Source organism: Anastrepha ludens, chromosome 3 (genome assembly GCF_028408465.1).
Source record: "Anastrepha ludens isolate Willacy chromosome 3, idAnaLude1.1, whole genome shotgun sequence".
Lineage (NCBI taxonomy): Eukaryota > Metazoa > Arthropoda > Insecta > Diptera > Tephritidae > Anastrepha > Anastrepha ludens.
This window is the reverse complement of record NC_071499.1, coordinates 66,066,897-66,085,865: the sequence shown is the minus strand read 5'-3', so window position 1 is coordinate 66,085,865 and position 18,969 is coordinate 66,066,897. Positions and strand designations below refer to the sequence as shown.

Sequence of the window (18,969 nt, the reverse complement as noted above, 5' to 3'; positions counted from 1 at the left end):
AAGGAATATGTGGGATCTTTATCAGCCATAGTGGATGGCTTGGACGTGTTCTAGAATGCATAGGCTTTCATCATAACATAATGGTGGTCACAGGTATTTACTCATACTCTCTGATTTCCCTGAGTCTTTGCTTAGAAAATCTGAAAATTGTATTAGTCACCTGTCACCGTGTTCGGCGAGATTAAAAAAAAAACAGGTCTTTTTTCATTTTTTTAATTTGCTCGTAATAGGATGTTCTCTTTGTTCGCGCTTTCGATAACGAAGATGTTGAATTTTGAGCTTTGATGTATTAAGTGGCTTATAGTGGAATTTTCTGACAAATATTTCTGTGGTACATTTTGACCCATTAAATAACTCTTTTACGCCAAGAATAGTGCACAAAAATGTTTCCTCTTGCTGCTTTTCCGTAGAACTGCTGAACAAATCATATGTCTAAAATGTAAGGGCCACATATTTCACTTTACCGGTTACCATGAATTACATGAATTACCAGAATGTGCAAAAGGGTGGCTTAAAAATTGCGTTGATTCTTAAAATTTTTTTTTTGGCTGACGGTGTTGGGTGTTTTCTTCGATATAAAAAAAATTTCGAGCTTTCGCTATTAGGAAAAAATGCATAAGGCCACTTGCAAAATAAATTGTGAAAAATCAACGCGAGTTTTGAGCCACTTTAAACCTGCACTTTATTTTACCAAAATTCCATGAGTTATAAGTGAACGAATGAGCGAAAATGAAGTATGCACTTCGACCTCACGTTTTTTCGTACCCTCTATTCATTACAGTACCTCTTCTAAACCCAGCCCCCTCAATAAACCTAAGATGAATTTGGGCTGAGCGTATGTACTTTTCATCTGGCCACACCCGGCCGAAATATTTAATCGTTTTTCTCGCATAGCATCGCATACGAAAAGATGGTGTGCGTAATGGCTGCACAATCTGCAGTGACCTGTGGGAATGCCATTGAGCATTCTCAGTTTGTTTTTAGCGAGGGTTATGAGTAGCCTGGACCTTTTTTGATTATACTCCCAGTAAGAACTTCGCTTGATGTATCCCACAGTTTGGTACCAGCATATGCTTCGAAGCCTTAACTCTTCGCTTCTAAGCTCCTCTTTGATAGTGTATTGTCCCATGACAAGGAAAGATACAGGTTCTATTAATAACGAGGCCATCACATACTTTGTTCCCAGTTATGTTCTGGGTTCCACACGAGGCGGATTCGCTCGATGTACTCAGAGCATAAGTCATAAGCACTTGATCTCAAAGCATGGTAACGCCTTGATTACCGCCGAACTGTCGCTCAGAATGACAATTCACTCATTCAATGTGCTATAAAAGCCGTACTCGAAATTTTTCTAAACATTTTTTTTAAATGTATAAAATTTCGAATAAATTTATTTTCACAAAGTTTGAAGCTTTGACTTATATGATTTTTGTGGCAAAATGAACTATAATTTAATAAAAAAAATATTAAAATTAAATAAAAAACAAATGAATTGTCAAAAAATGCCAATGAATTCCTGTTTCCTAGTTATGAAATCCACATGGCGAGGAGGGCGGCGTTTTAGGTTATCTACGACATTCTCGTATAAGTATTCGTACTCGTAGGTGTCTATTTGCTGGCTACTATTACAGATATTATATACGTAGTTTATTTTGCTGAATTTCGTCTGAGAAATCTCTTATATCACTACGCCAATTGTATACACCACGTGCCGAACATAGAGGAACCGATATATTTACAAAATTTTAGCGAAATATTTATGTAAATATAAAACTTATGTTCTAAGCATAATAGTTGGCATACCGCTGAGAGTATTGAAAATAAATTCAATTTAAGAAATGAAATAACACACATATACATACATATAAGTATATGTATATATCTACGTCCTTCCATTAAACTGTCTCTCAAATAAATTTTTTTTATATAAGAATATTACATTCCTATTTTCTTTGAGAAGAATTAATTAAAATAAAAATAAGTAAACGAAAGTAAATTCAAGCAAAGAGTTGACGTATGTGGTTAGTCCTGTCCTTAGCAAAATAATTTCGATATTAAGAGCATAAGCTGGGTGCATGTATGTATGTACGTATGTGTGTGTATTGTGCAGCAAAAAATGCTTGGGACTTTAGGTGTAAATGCATACATGCGCGATATTTCATAGAGAAATATAAAGAATATATTTAATAGAAGGGAGGCAAGTACAGAATTTTAGAATTTTAGCATTTGCTAAAATTGTTTGCAAATTTTGAGCCAAAATACATACAAATACTATATTATATTTATTTTTGTGTTAATTCATGTATTTAGATTATGTTTTTTTAAGACAATATTCCGCTATTATGGCGAATTTTTTATTAAGAATATTATTATTATTATTATTCGACCTCTAACGTGGTCTACTGTGCTTGCCCAATAATTCAGCCGCCGTAGCCGAATGGGTTGGTGCGTGATTACCATTCGGAAATCACAGACAGAACGTAGGTTCGAATCTCGGTGAAACACCAAAATTAAGAAAAACATTTTTCTAATAGCGGTCGCCCTTCGGCAGGCAATGGCAAACCTCCGAGTGTGTTTCTGTCATGAAAAAGCTCCTCATAGGCTTGAAACTGTAGGTCCCTCCATTTGTGGAACAACATCAAGACGCACGCCACAAATAGGAGGAGGAGCTTGGCCAAACATCCAAAAAGGGTGTACGTGACAGTTATATATATATATATATATATATATGAATGTTTACCGGTCACTGGACGATCGGCACACACGCGGAAAAGCTAGGGTTATCAATTAGCCTCCATTGCAGAAGCTGTGGGAACTTTTAAGAGAAGAATACTGTTGAGCACTTTCTCTGTAAATGTCCGGGCTTGGCAGCTAGACGATTAAGATCCCTGGGTGCTCCTTTCTTTGACAGCGTCGGGCAGTGCGCCAAACTAAATCCCATCAATCTTCTCCATTATATCATGGTTGGCTGTCGATATCTGCCTGTTGGAGGTTTCATAATGGTATCAAAATGGCGCTTTAGCGCTACTTGAGTAGAGCCAGAATATCACTTCAACCATTTCACCTACCTACCTACATATATATGAATTTGAGCACCGAAATTTTCAAAATTTCATCAAAACTTTCAACTTATTAACGAGAATTTTCAGAATTTTCCTGGGAATGCAGTTTTATAGCATATGGAATTTTAGTACGATAAAGTGCAAACTTCAAGTTGTTTGATTTTTGACAATTGCTTGTTGACGGTACTAGGTTTTTCATCCATATAAAATAATTTGAGCATTTGCTTTGTAAGTAAAAAGGCATGGCACTTCAGCGGAAAAAAAATTTTTAGAAATCAAGAGTATTTTTTAGTCACTCGAAATTTGTCTTTTGTTATACTAAAATATTATAAACTATAAAACTGCGAACCTAGAAAAATTTTAAAAGTTCTATGGCGCGTGAAATCATAATGCAAGAAAAAGTTCCTAGTTTTGCACAGCGATTTATGGGTAATAAAACTTTTATGCATTTAAAGCAAAAAAGTCAGTTTTATATTTATTTATAGATATATTTTTTATACTTACTGGATAAATATATAAAATATAACATTAACACATATATGTATAATATTTCAGAAAAAAATAGTACATATGTTTGTATGATCCAGCAGAAGAATTGGTTTAGATTTTACACAACATTCAATGTGAAAATGTTTTAAGAGGTGCGTTGCTTATACTCGTATCCATTCTGTTCTACTCAACAGGCAACGGATTCTTCCCCCTTTGAGCTTTAAATGCGTTGCACATACATATTTTGTAAACAACTCTTTCGCACTTCGCATCGAAGTTAGTTTTGTGCGAGAGCGGCTATAGTTTCATAGCTGAAGTTGGGTTACAAAAAGTTGTAATAAAATAAAATCATTAATTTTCTACACCTTCTTTGTGCATCGCGTGTCAGGTGACAGACTGTGCAAGTGGCGCCAAAGGAACAATAAATGCGAATAAAGTTTATATGAGAAAAGTGCATGGTATTATACGTACATATGTGAATATGCAGAACGAATTCTAATCGAGATATATATGCATTTATATTATATGCATGCAAATATCTCATACTATTGTACATTTTCTCTATTTTCTATTTACACATGCAGACGATTGTATGGTGGTTGAACGCACTGGCTCTGAATGTCATGGCGTCTATTGCTTTTTAAAGCCGAAGGTCAAATATAATTGCTAACTAAACGCTGTGGAGCATTGAAATGCATTCTGTCAAGGTCGTTCTCTACCTGGGCCACAGCTATTAAATTTGACATGAGTACAAATTTATAAGGCATTCAAAATCAGTAACCGTTTAGAGTATTTTTCGCATTCCCTTTACACACCAGTCGCTTATTTGCCAAAGTAATTAATTTTTTTTGTATTCAAAAACAATTCTAACAGCTGCATTATACTACTTTTCGCACTACACAAAAAAAAAAAAAAAAATAATAAGGTAATAGAAAAAAAGGTTTTGTATTTAATAATTTGAAAGCAAAAAATATTTAGCACAAATAAATTTCAGATTTGCTTAGTTGATCATAGTGTGAATGACCAAAAAGCTAAAAGTTAGTTAAAAAGTTACCCAAAGGTCAAACTCGAGTACAAAAAGCGGCAAATTTTCATATACTCGTACACTATGAACGTATCTGATATAATCTTTAAAAGATACAAAGCTCAACATTTTCTGTTTGCCCGGAAACTTTAAAGAATTTTTTTAACCCAGTGGCTTGCAAGCATGACGGGGAGCTTAACTACTATATTTTGTAAGAAATTTACAACAAAAACCGAGTTGATATATGCACTATGAATCTCAAAAATATGAAACTTCAATTTTTTTTAATTTTATTGTGCCACTTTTGAAGTAGATACCACCTTGATCCAAAAAATTTCCTCGAACATATTCATAAAACTCAAAATAAAAATGTATTCCTCAAAAGTGGTATTATCGCTTCAAAATACTCCCCATCAATTGCAATTGATATTTGATCTAAATTTGCCCGAAAAAATTCTGGAGCTCTATTTTCGGTATATCCATCAGAGTCGTCTTAAATTTTTCTATTACTTCCTTTCAATTGTTAAAACGTGCTCCTCGTAGTGGTTTTTTGACTCGATCAAACAGAAAAAAAATCACACAGAGTCATATCAGGTGAATTCGATAGCTGTTGGATAGTATTCGTTTTGTTCTTGGTTAAAAACTCACGGATAATGATGAGACTGTGCGACGGTGAGTTATCATAGTGCAAAATCCACAAGTTATTTTCCCACAAATCTTTCTTTTTTGGTTAATTGTTTCACAAAAATGGCTCATAAGGTCCAAAAAATAACACAAGAAAAAAACACAAAAAAAAAAAACACGAAACTGTAGGAAATTTAAAGTAAATGGAACTTTTGGCGGACTGCAAGCGAAGAGTAACTGAGGTAGAGCCTAGTGCTCAAATCGGGAGGACATCGGTGTTTAGACGGTAGTTAGGTGTAGTTCGGGGTAAGTCCAACACTGACCGGTAAAGGCTTACGATGCTTGATTCTCGTAAGAAAAAATATAGATACATATGTATTTACCTATGGGCAAGAGTTGGCTTATCCTGACTTAGTAACTCAACTCAGTCCAAACTAAAAAATACAAGTATGTATTTAAGTCAAAAGTTTCAGTTGAACTGTAGTTAGGAGTAAAAATTTCTGCTTCAAATTCAAATTTTAAACTTTTGTCTAAATTTAAATCAATAACACTGACCGTCAAAACCAAACCTTTTTCAAAAGAGATGATGTGTAATGATTAATTTTGTTAGTCTGCATTGAATATGCTGGTTAAGTAAAATTACGATATACGTACGTCGTGAAATGTGGCAAATTAATATTGGCTTTCTTTGGTAGCGATGCCCCATAACAAAGCCGATATATGAAACAGACGTTTTTTTTACTAACTTATAAAAAGGACATTGCTAGAGAGGTGATTCCTAGAGAGGTAATTTGAAGTAGATATTATATTATAGTTTTGTTAGTATATAGAATGCAGAGGAATATGAAACTTAATTATTCTTATGCCAACTTATGCGCTCATTGTTTGTGACTATAGCTATGTACAGGGTGAACGATATGAAGTGTTACCTATTCAAAACACCATAACTTTTTTGTGCGAAATTAGTTTTTATTGATTTCAAAGACAAAATTGTTCAAAAATGATTACAATTTTAACATACCACACATATATTCCTACTACTGTTAGCCATGAGAAACAAATTTTGAATTGAATTCAAATTATCAGGTCTTTCTGAAATAATCTTTATACATACAAAAATTGTTGCCATTAATTTAGACAATTTACCACTAATTTAGTGTTAGCATCAAATTAATGGTACACTTTTTCCTCCGCTATCGTCTGAGAAGACTACAACTGAAATTTTACGGTGAAAATTTTTGTGGAATACTTTAACTCTCCATCAGCCACACACATTTAATATTTTTCAGATTTTAAAAAATAAGGGTCAAAATGACCCAGACGGGTAAGCAATAGTGGGTTACAATTTTCCTTACAAATGTACGCCATTAAATTGTATTATATACCCCTGAAAATAATATTAATGGCAAATGTAATTTTATACGAAAAATTAGGAAGATTTATAATTTTTGTAAATGGCGTCATATCGTCAAACAGATTTGACATTTGTGAACTAAACATCTACAGTATACAAACAGACAAGCAATGGAGTGCACCAAGGTCAAATTAAAGATTTAGTGAAACATTTCTTCAGAAACAAAATTGGATGATTAATTTTGCGCCACCTAGTAATTTAAAGCACCAAAATCACTAAAAAATTGACAAATCAAAACTAAAATTTTGACGTTTAGGAACAAAAGGGTAGGTAGTCCTATATTCTACTTTTACAGCTCCTCCTCTCTCGTAATTGTCATACCGTAATTTATACTGGCCTTTTGTTCGTCCCATATTGTCATATAGTGTTATGTACAATACATATGTACGTATATATCAAATTATTCACATCAACATTGTCATTCCATTTCATTAAATATTTATGACACAATTTTATAAATCAAATAAATTTCCAATTGCAGGGTCTGGAATATTTGTGTCGCCTTCAGGTCTACTAGTTCGTACTGGTTCCGTTGGTGTTAGCTTTATAATATGGCTGGCCTGTGGTTTGCTCTCGTTGTTGGGTAAGTAATCGCTACAATTATCGAAAAAAAAAAAAATAGCGCAATAGTAATGGTATTAATAATAATAATAATAAATATAATAGCAATTTGGAATCGCCGTTATATTATGTGCCGACTTTTCGCAAATGATTGACATGTTCATGTATGTAGCTAATGATAAATATGCAACCCTCGCAGGAAATGTAAACATCAACAACTCAAGTTTCAATAACATTCTATTTGCTGAACAAAACACAAAACAAAAAAAAAAGTATACAAACAATTTTAGTGATCAAATATATCGACTCTATGCGATATAACAAATATAACTTAGAGCAGAATTTCAAATCAGAGGCTGGTTTTTCTGATAAAAGGAGGAGTTGATTTATCGTGAAGCTGAATTGACAGATTCATTAGGTGAAATTATATTGCCGTCAAATGTTTCTTCCAATAAGTCTCGCCCACTCTGTGATATTTTTCGCCATCTGGTAGCGCTTCCATTAAAAAGGGGAACGAACGATATAGTAAGAAGCTAGTATCTTATAGCCTAGACAAACGGCGGCGTTAATCGGGATTACCGGGGTAGTTAATTCTGAATAAAATTGTAGTGTGACAGCCGGTTGTTACGCGAGTTAATGAACAGCTGATTTGCTTATTGGATAGTTTTGTCAGTAAAAAATGGGCCGCAGGCAACAAATTCGGGTATTAGTTGCCCTGATACTAGAAAATAATTATTTATTTAAAATGATCCTAAATTGAAATTTCTCAAACTGCTCCGAAATACCAAACCAATGTTAATGCAAACTAGCATTGCTATGGGCGAAATGGCAATTGTTTACCAAACGGAAATTTTTGCCATCCTGAAAGTAGCCGTATGGATAATCGAGAGGAGATGGAGCGAGAAACAGATTGGATTTTTCAGTGACAGTCAGGTTACACTGAAGGCCCTGAAGAACGCGTTACAAACCTCAAAGATTGTTCAAGAATGTAAGAAGAAGCTTAATTCTGTCGCTAGCCAGAACAGGCTTGTACTTATATGGGTTCCGGGACACTCCGGTGTTCAAGGAAACAAAATTGCCGATGAATTGGCCAACCGTGGATTAGCGGTTCCCCCACAAGGGCCAAAGCCAATAATCGGAATCAGTTCCACAGGAATCCTGAACTGGATCAGCTATTATGTATGCAATTTACATAAAGAGCGATAGTCCGGTCTAGAACGCTGCAGAACAGCAAAGTGTTTTGTGACAAGTCTGGACAGAAAACTGTCAAACTTTCTATTAAAACTTGGAAGGGAAGACGATCGGTTGATGGTCGGTATTATTATAGGACACAACCCATGGGATCAGCATATTGGAAATCATTGAGGACCCAATGTGCCTGTCTTGCTTGGAGGAGACGGATATCACTGAGGACTTTCTCTGTGAGTGTCCTACCTTTGCTAGAGCAAGGCTACGAGTTTTGGGTTCCGATGTCGTGAGAATGAGTAATATTCGTTCTCTAAAACTGGAGGATATTTACAGATTTGCCAAAGAATCTGGAAAATTCTCACAGGACTTACTATCTTTGTCTCTATCTCTATTACTTCCTATCTCTTTCTCTGATACTTTTCTCCTTTCCCCCTTTACTATCTATCGGCTTTCCAGAGCTCTAAATACAAAGGGATTTTTAGCCTGAGTGTTTTGGGAGCCACCAAATCTCTTGGCGCTCCTTGGCTCGACCTATGCAAATTTCAATTTCAGCATTGCATTCAGCCTTTCTTGTTCTTCCCTTTAGAAGTTTCATTATTTTTCAATCAGCATAGATATGAGCTGTCATTTTCCGGCAATGTTGCCATCGAAAATTCCCCTTTTTTCTTTCGCTGAGTTCTAAATAAAAATAGTCTTAACTAGAATTAATAAAAATAATAAAATTATTAAAAAAGAAAATATATGTCACTTGTGTATGAAAAATATCAGCGTGTCCTAATTAGTGCAGAGAGATTTATTTGATACTTTTTTTTAATATTTTTTAACTACTCTTATTATTATTATTATGAGCGGATTTAACACTGCGATCTGAAAGATCTATCGTGTCCCCTTCAAGGACTCAGAGTACTTCTCGAAGCCCAATTTCCTACATACATTTTAGTATTTGTCTTATTTTATTGAGTAGTATTTCCTTCTCTGACAAAAAATGTTTACCCAGGTGATTGTGCCGCTTATGCATCAGTGCTGAGCCCGATGCCAGTACATGTCCGGCAGTTTTCTTTCTAACCCTACAGAACCTGCAAGTTCCATTGGAGTATATTCTCAATGTAGTAGGATGATGATTCAATTTGCAATGCCCTGTTGGAATTCCTGGTGATAGAAATTCGAAAAAATAAAATTCACTTACTTAAAAATTGTAATATTCCGCAAAAAAAAGAAAATAAGAAAAATGAAACTTTATTTGTTCTATAAATATAAATAAATATCAATTTAATTTAAGTAAAATAATGATATAATTTAAAAAAAATATAATTTCATTTAAAAAATCATATTATTTTATTTTTGCGTTCATTACTTTCCAACGAACCTATAATATGGAAATGGATAATAATCGTACTAAAAATTCAAAGGAAACTCATTGTTTGAGCTTATTTCGAATTAAATATCTACATATCTTAAAGGAAGTGCTCTAACCCTTGGTTTTACAAAATAACAACAAAAAAAACAATATCCCCCTGTTATTCGTTGAGAAAACTTATAATATAATCTACGTATAATTAAGTGATTACTTTTTGCAATAAATAAATAGAAATTACTGAAATACCTACACAAATATTTATCAATATATGTATGTACTATAGCATGAATGGACTACTGTATCGAATACTTTTTTGCAATTTGGTAAACAAATTTTAATTTAAATATATTTTTTTTTTTCAAGTGCATTATATTGGGTATTAGAATGACTGAAGTTTGAACATTTGAAAGCTAGTACTTCTCAACTCTGATACGAGTAAAAGTCAATAAGAAAATCTACCTTAAGCAAATAATACATACATGCAAGCATATATGTATCTATGTGCGCATATTTATGAAGTCATTTAAATTTTTTATCGATTTTTTATGAAGCTTAACGCGGCAAACGACCGAAACAAAATTTTTACCTCTCCACCCACAATGAAATTTATTGCACTTGTTAAACAAAATACTCTTAAATCGCATTAAAATTTGCTAAGAGTTGATTACTTTGTAGGTATTTTAAAAGTATGTATAATATTTAATACTTCGTCTCGCCTGCAAGCGCATTTTATTTGTTAATTTACTTACGTCGCATTTTATACAGCTATGTTGCACATGATTAACGTCTAAATCATTCCTAAAAAATTGCATACCATATATAAGTACATGTTTTTATGTGAGTATGTATCTATGGATGTAAGCTCAGTAGAGTAAATACTTACGTGCATATGTACTCGTACCTGCAGACCTGTGGATTCTATGTGATGCTTTTCGTTGGCAAATTGACAATAATTTCACTGTTGGCCGGGGTCGAACAATGTTACTGGCGTGCATCGATATACATACCTACGCAGGTATGTATGTATGTATGTATGAATGTACATACACATGATCAAGCAGAAATGCATTCATGTGCATGTGTTTCGTTGCATATGGTTGTGGCGCCCATTTGTCAATTGTGCGCCGGTTGTATACCAATTTGTTACAAATCAGGAGCGCTATGTACTTACAAATGCAGACATAAACATAGGTACGTGTGTACGTAACAATGTAGCAAAATTTTTCATTTTACCTTTAATAGAACAGGCGATAATTTCGACTATTCAAGAAGTTTTAAAAAACCACTGATATCGAAACAATACACGGAAGGAACCTTCAGCAATATTGACGAGTTGCCGCACATACAGGTTGGCGTGCTTTTTCGACTTTCTTTTTGATATTGAAATTAAGCACATACTTTGGAATGGGAATTTATTTTCTGTTTATTTGGTAGAAGATCGCCGCCATAGCTGAATGGTTTGGTGCGTGAATATTCGGAAGTGTCCGCGTTCGAAGCCCGCTTCGAGCACGATACACCCAAATAATAGAAAAGGCAAATCTCTAATACTCGTAATAATTCAAAATAATGAAATACAGGGGTATTCAATAGGTGCGCTTCAACTTTTTTCCGATAGGGAGGGCGAACGACGCAATATTTTTTATTTTTCGCTTGTCATTTGTAAAATTCATTAGTATACATTTCATCATGGAACGCTACACACTTGAGCAACGATTGCAAATCGTGCAATTTTTTTATGCAAATAATCGTTCTGTTACTGCTACTTTAAGAGCATTACGGCCATTTTACGGTCCATTTAACAAGCCGTCCCGTTTTAGGGTTATGTGAAGTCATTGGTCTACAGTAACAAGCCGGCGACGATTTGTGAGCTCAGAGCCAATATTGAACGCGAAATTGCTGGAATTTCGGCCGATTTATGCAAAAGAGTGGTCGAAAATTGGGTTCAACGATTGGACTTCGTAAAACGTGCACGCGGTGGTAAATGTATATGTTCAAACTCGATAATAAAACAAAAATTAGTTAAAAAAGTCAAACCGTTTGTGTTTTATTCAAAAAAGTTCAAAAGTTGAAGCGCTCTTACTGAAAACCCCTATATTAGAAAGGTAAACCTCCGAGTTTATTTCTGCCATAAAACAGCTCTTCATAAAACGTGTTTGCCTTTCGGAAGCGGCTTAAATATTTTGTTGTTTTTAGTCCCCATTTATTTTATACATCTGTCCACTGACATTAAGGGGGGCCTCCAATCAGAGGCTTCAAAAAAAGGTGTTTTCCCCCAATTTTTTTTCGAGGCGAAAAAAGCGACACACAGGAATAGTCTTTTGCATTTATTTGAATGCATGATTGAAGAGTAATAAACAATTTTTTAGCATAAATAAAAGAACAAAATGGCGGACATATGAGGGATCTCGCACAGCTTCTCGTTGCGCGCTAGTAAAACGGCGTGCAAGATTGCGGTCGTAGTTTTCCCCTGAAACACTTTCCCGCATATAATAGACTACTCTTGTATAAAAATATGAAAAAAATGAACACACAAGTAATTATTGAAAAAAGTGCTTTTTTTCGCTATTTTTTTTCAAAAAAGGTGTTAAATAACATTAAAAAATGATTTTTTTTTGCATTTTGTTAGTTAATTAGTTGCGCATTTTAATTATCTTTATATAGATTATCAGTTTGAAACGATGACTTTCGTCGTTTTTTTATTAATTTTACACGCCATTATCAAAACAAGGTTTTGAGAAAACGTGTTTCAAAGTTTTCAGAAGGTAGACAGTATATTCACACGAGGGACGGTACACAGGCCTGTAACTCCGAAATCACTTTGAATTCCGCTATAAAATTTTGAGGGCATATTCTCCTTTAATATATCTATCGATTGCAGTAAAAAAAAAAACGATTTTTTGAAGCCGACTGATAAGAGGCCCCCCTTAAGTATGTTGTTTAACAATTTGTTCAGGATTTATATACATCCATTAATGGCCAGTGCCAAAAGCGATAAAATTAAAATAAACGAAATAATATAAAATTAAATAATATACAATACAAGATTCACTTTACATATTTACAATTGTACAACAATATAACATCAACATCATTAGTTCGCTTGGTCGAGTTCTCTTTAGACGTCTTTTTGTGTTGTTTTCCCCTTTCAAGAAGTTTGTTGATTTCTGCATTACTGTGTGTGTGTATTTTTTCGAAGTGCCTTATTGTTATCTTTTTGATTTCTCCGTTTACTGTTGCTATATTAAAAGTCCAGTGGATGTCATAATTTTTCGTGTACCTGTCAGACATGGTCAAAATTCGAAGAATCTTCGATTGTCGTCGTTGGATTTTTATTATATGAGTTTTTTTAGCCATTCCCCACACCTGTAGTCCATATAGACAGATTAGTTTAATCATTATTTTGTACATCAACAGCTTGTTCTGTATAGTAAGTCTGGATTTTGTGCTGAATAAATAATGAAGTTGTCGAAGTTTTTCCTTTATTTGTTTGACCTTTTGCTTTATGTGGTGATTCCAATTAAGTTTGGATCCCATGGGAATTCCCAGATATTTAGTAGTTGGTTCTATTGTAATTTATTTTTATTGGCACTGCAGTAAATTTTGTTTTGTTAGTAAATATAGGCCCCTATTATGAGTTGTATTCGATCTTCGATATTCGCTGGTTGTCGAAGATCGAAAATCGAATGTCAATTTGGTATTATGAGCGGTGCAACCCTATCGAAATTTTCGTTGTTTACCGAATTTAGAGTCGAATGCAATTTTGCTTTCGATCGTGTAGCGTATAGTGGGAAAACTTGTTAAAGTGTAAGTTGTTTGCGATTATTTATGGTTTTATAGTAACCAAATAATAAATATATACTAATTTTGTTAATATTATGCAGGGCGAAAGTCGTGAGTACCAAACAACATTTAGAAAGGCGAATCCACAATTCGCAAAAGGGATTTGCACCAAACTTCAAGGAGCAAAAAAATGGGAGGAATTTACAACGGACCTGAATTGCTTGGGACCACCAGTGAGAAGGGCAGCAAAATGGATTAAGCTTGATAATGGTTTTTTTTTTTGTGATGTTTATAGAAATACATTTTCGAATAACGAATAATTGAATAAAGAAAATTTATAACAAAAATAAAACAGAAAGTGTGGTGGTGTAAAGGTTTCTATTTAATACTTTTTAGATTTTTCTATAATATTCTCAAAATTTCATTTCTTATGTTTTCTAATTCTCCGTTATTTGACTCCAATTCAATATCTTCAGCATCATCGTACACATTGGGTTGAGCAAGTCCTAGCATACCTTCATTACCAATACTCAATTGGTACGATCTCTGAGCACAAACTCGCAGAACTGTGGCTAGCTTTAAAATATTTGGAATCAATTTGGCTCGGGTGCACTGCTGCAACTGGTTTTCTGTACTGGACAGTAGGTTCACAAACGGCTCTTTAGATAATCTAAAGTTCTTTAAAAATCTGTAAGGAAATTTCTGTAATATTAAGTACGTCAACACATTTTGAAAATTCTAAATTTACTCAGTGGAAGCCATTTCTAGGTGCTTGGATGCGTCCCTCAACTGTTTTCTACTTCTAGCTAGTTCCACTAATCTTTCATCGTCCGATGAATCGTCGAACCACAACTCCGTTGTACTCATTTTCACAAAAAAATACTTTTTTTACCTTTTAAAAATAATGTTAGCAAAGAATTTCAACACAATCGGTTTTTCTTTTATTTTGATTTGCTGTATCAGCTGAGAAAAATTATCTATTGTAAATGCGTCGAGCGATCGAAATTCACAATAGTCCTATTCTTCAACGAATGAGTACCATAATACCAAATGAAAATTCGTTCGATCAGTACTTTCGACTACAGTCGAAGATCGAATGTTGCTCATAATAGGGGCCATAACCTGTACGTTTTTGTCTTCATTTATTTTTAGGCACCAATTATCAAACTATTCCTTAACTGCCTTTGTGTATCGCTGCAGTTTTTCAGTAGCGATAGTTAAGTTTTTATCTGATGCCAAAAGTATTTTATCGTCTGCGAACGTTGTAATGGAAGAATTAGTTTCGTCAGGAGGGGGTATGTCTGCGGTGAATAAAAGATATAAATAGTAGTGGTTCCAGAACGCTTCCCTGCTGAACTTCAGCTGTTATTTGATGAATATCTGAACATTGATTGTCATATTTAATATAAAAGCTTCGGATGGTTAGGTAGCTTCTTATGATGGGATAGTAGTCAAAAGGTAGCATTATTTTTATTTTGAAGACTGAGCCTTTGTGCCACATTTTGTCAAACGCTTTAGCTACGTCCAAAAATACTGCCTCACAGTATCGATTGCTTTCCAGGTCTGATTGGATTTTATTTGTAATTCTATGGTTCTGTTGGATAGTTGAATCTTTTTTCTAAATCCAAATTGATGATCCGTATTATACGTTTTTGGTCTAGAAATTGGCTTAGTCGAAGGAAGTTTTCAGAAATTATTTTTATTTGGGTTTTAAAATTGTTTAGTATATCTCCATAAAGAGTAGACTGCATTGCATCTTGATAGATAGTCAGGTTCTTCAAATATTTTTCGATTTCTCTGTTATTTCTCTTATTTAAGGTATCTTTTAGAATTTTTGTAGCTAAGTTTAGTTTTCTTCATTAGGTGATCTAGTTTTTTGGCATCTATATCTTAACTTCTCCTCTTTTGTATAATTTGCTTCTTAATAGCTGCTATTTTGTTTCTTTTAATACCACATTTGATCGTCAATATAGTCATTTTTTTCCTGTTGGTTCTGTCATTAGGTATGCGAAAAGGTGTATCTATAGATTTAATATAACTTACATATTCAAGTAATATCGGCAAGTGATCAGAAGAAAGTTCATAGCACGACTGAACTGTCAATTGGTTATGGCTTATGTTTCTGGTTATGCAGAAATCGATCAAGTCTTGAATTTTCTTTACGTCAGTTGGCCAATAGGTAGGTCCTCCGGTTCTCCATTTGTGGGAAAACATCAAGACGTACACAACAAAACGCCCAACAAGGAGTGTAAGCGCCAATTACATATATACATAGGTATATACGAGTATATAAAACATACATATATATGGTAGAAGGTCTATAATTTATGAATGTAAAGAAGTAGTAATTTCTTTTGTTGTAAATTGCGTGGACATTTAATCATAATTGGACTCTCCTCGGTCAACTTCACACCCACTCTTATTTCTGATAGCACCAGTGGTTTCTGATTTTTTCAAATCCGCTTTATCTTTGATATGGCTGCACAGCTAATAGTCCAAAGGCGTTAAATCGTGCAATCTTGGCCACGTGCAATTATGGCGCTTAGTTCGTAAATAGGTATTTACAAATGACTAATAAGCAACTTAAATATGGCAATATTATACAATTTTCACTCTTCATAACAAAGATCACTTTTATGGAAGTATGAGATCGCTGGGCTTTAGTGCGTCTGAGCCTTCATATTAGTCCGTGTGTTTCAATTAAATTATGTGCTTTTTCATTGTCTTTCTTTATGGGTCTCTGCAATTATTGCGGTACTAGTGTTGACGTAGTTTATTTTAAGGTTGCGCTCAATGTCGTCACTTCTGCAGTACCATGCTTCCTTGACAATGCACCTAAGGACTTTATTTTGGAGCTGTTAGATTTGTAGATTAATAGTTTATTTTCTGTAGTTAGAGCTGATCTGCTACCCATGAACCCTTACATGTTTTTAAGTTTAATGTCCAATTGATGTCTAATTCTTCCCTCTTTCCTTTGAAGTTTACAATCAAGTGTCATACCTAAGTATTTTGTAGAGTTTGAGTATGGTACCTACGTGTAAAGATTTGGTTTGGTTTAGTTTAACTTTCCATTTATTAGTCCACCAAATGGCTGTAGAATCTACTCAAATTATTCTTCCAGAGTATTTGGTTTACAATAAATTGATATTTTCATCGATTGTGTATGGCACATTCCACCCACCCCTTAGTTGAAACCATATGCCTTCAACTCAACAGATGCTCATACAATCAGTAATTATTTCTACGACGTGACTCAGAATTAATAACCCTGTCCAAAGCTCCATAATTTCTGCAAGTGGCGTCGAAGGTAAATTATATTTAACACTTGTAAACATACCGCTCCAGTATACAAACAGCCAAGCAATGAACCGCGCTAAGGTCAAAATAAAGGTTTCCATCACAAAAATATTTTTTTATTCAGTAAAAAAGTTGTTAAAAAACATAATTGTATAATTAATTTTGCGCCAGCTTGTAGCTGCATTTGCAAAGATTAATCTTGCCCAATGGCATACCACCGGACAATAGTGCGCACCAAACAGTAGCACAAGTGGAATTTACAGGCTTCTCAACATAACGCCGTAGATTTTAGAATGCCCAAAAATGGTCTGTTCTAATGGAAATGAGCTTCGATTGACATACAATTTTTTTTAAATTAAAATCAGCTAATTTGAATTTAAATTATTTTCATACGGCTTTCAAGTGAAATAAAACTCAGTTTAGTAAAATGTAGATCTTCTACTTCACAATATCGAACTCTGACAGCTGTCAAAATAAAGCGCATTAGTGAGATTAAAGACCTTTCTAGTAATTGCTCATAGATGATTCTCTTTTAATAAGCATATGAGTTATATAACGTCGAAGTTCTACTCTATACTATGTTTTGTGAGGCATAATAACTCTAAATTCTCTGGCCGAATAACCTTAAGCTTCTCTTCATATCATTTTTTAGGTCATATATTGAATATGTTCTTTTTATATGGATACTGACTAAACAACTTGTCACCAATAGGATTGCACCTGTTTAAAATGTTTCGCTCTTCGCCCTTTAAACTTTAGCAAACCCATATCCTCATATCTTGGTTGGCCATAGTCCATAAACCTTAAGTTCCTTGAGAATCGTAGGCCTATCATTTCTTTTCTTTATAAAATCATTAGTAGTGTAATTGTTAACATCCTCTTCGTGAGGATTAATTATTCATCTAATGGCCTAGACTGATGTTGGTGTTAATCGGGATTAACGACATAATTCGGAATTATCGCAGGAATTAAGTGCAACTAATGTGGGTTGACAACTAGACTTAATTCTCATAATTTAGGCCGATTAAGGGAATTTTCGATGGCAACATTGCCGAAAAATGACAGTTAATATCAATTGTGAATAAAAAATAGTGAAACTTCTAAAGAGCGGAACAAGAAAGGCTGGATGCAATCCTGGTTTGCACTAACAGGTTCGAAATTTCATTAATTGTTTCGAAGTTTCGGAGCGGTTTGAGAAATAGCAATTTAAGATTTTTTTCTAAATAAATAATTATTCTCTAGTATCAGGGTAGCTCATATCCGTACTTGTCGCCTGTGATCCATCTTTTACTGACAAAAATATCCAATAAACAAATCCGCGTAGCAACCATCTGCCACGCTGGAATTTTAACCAGAATTAACTGCGACGATAGTCCTGCTTAACGCCGCCGCCTTTCTAGGCTATAATGCAACTTTTGTTTGATCTATTCGTGAATTCAACGCTATTGTTCATAATGCCTCCAACTTTTCTTTTTCGAGGGCAGAATTTTTGAATCTTGAACTTGAAAGGTCCTGTAGTACATGAAATACTATTTCCGATTAGTGTAAGGGTTTACATTTTGGTTATGGTGAATTTGAATTTTACATTTGAATTTACAAAATTATTACCGAAATTGTGAGTTTGTGGTCGCAAATACTTATATTTGTAGATCATTGAAATAAGTCGCGACAATCGTTCTACTTGACGAATTGTGCGCACTATAGTATTTCAGTTGAAAATGTGGTACACCGTTCAAAACAATATTTTACTTATTCCTAGCCCTTTGAACTTCCATTCCACATTGAATGATTACTTTATTTTTTTCATCTACTTTCAGGCGCTCTGGCATATGCTGAATTGGGTACGATGAATACATCGTCTGGCGCTGAGTGGGCATATTTTATGGACGCATTTGGTCCGGCTCCCGCATTTTTATTCTCATGGGTATCGACATTGGTCCTGAAGCCATCGCAAATGGCTATAATTTGTCTCTCCTTTGCGCAGTATGGAGTTGAGGCATTCGTTGCCGAATGTGATCCACCAACATCGGTGGTTAAAATGGTTGCACTGCTGGCAATTGGTAAGCATTCGACATATTTTATATACGCACATACATATTTTGCATTTTCGTTTGCTTAGTTGTGTTGTTTTTATCCTGAAAATCCTTTGAAACAAAACGAAGAGTTGCCTCCC

General features: G+C 34.2%; 2 protein-coding genes across 3 annotated transcripts in view; one reads left to right on the top strand and one right to left on the bottom strand.

Moving 5' to 3' along the window:
* Positions 1–18,969, top strand: part of LOC128858111 (b(0,+)-type amino acid transporter 1) — a 103,799-nt gene that overhangs the window by 79,028 nt on the left and 5,802 nt on the right. For both annotated transcript variants that reach the window (XM_054094100.1, XM_054094099.1), the window contains exons 3-4: positions 7,095–7,196; positions 18,614–18,856. In XM_054094100.1, coding sequence (XP_053950075.1) covers positions 7,095–7,196; positions 18,614–18,856 — 345 coding nt within the window. The remainder of the gene's footprint in view (positions 1–7,094; positions 7,197–18,613; positions 18,857–18,969) is intronic.
* On the bottom strand, positions 13,876–14,526 carry LOC128858112 (uncharacterized). The gene is made up of 2 exons (XM_054094101.1): positions 14,248–14,526; positions 13,876–14,187 (listed from the first exon to the last, which is right to left on the bottom strand). The coding sequence occupies exons 1-2, from the start codon at positions 14,364–14,366 to the stop codon at positions 13,902–13,904; spliced, it is 405 nt and encodes a 134-aa protein (XP_053950076.1). The 5' UTR covers positions 14,367–14,526; the 3' UTR covers positions 13,876–13,901.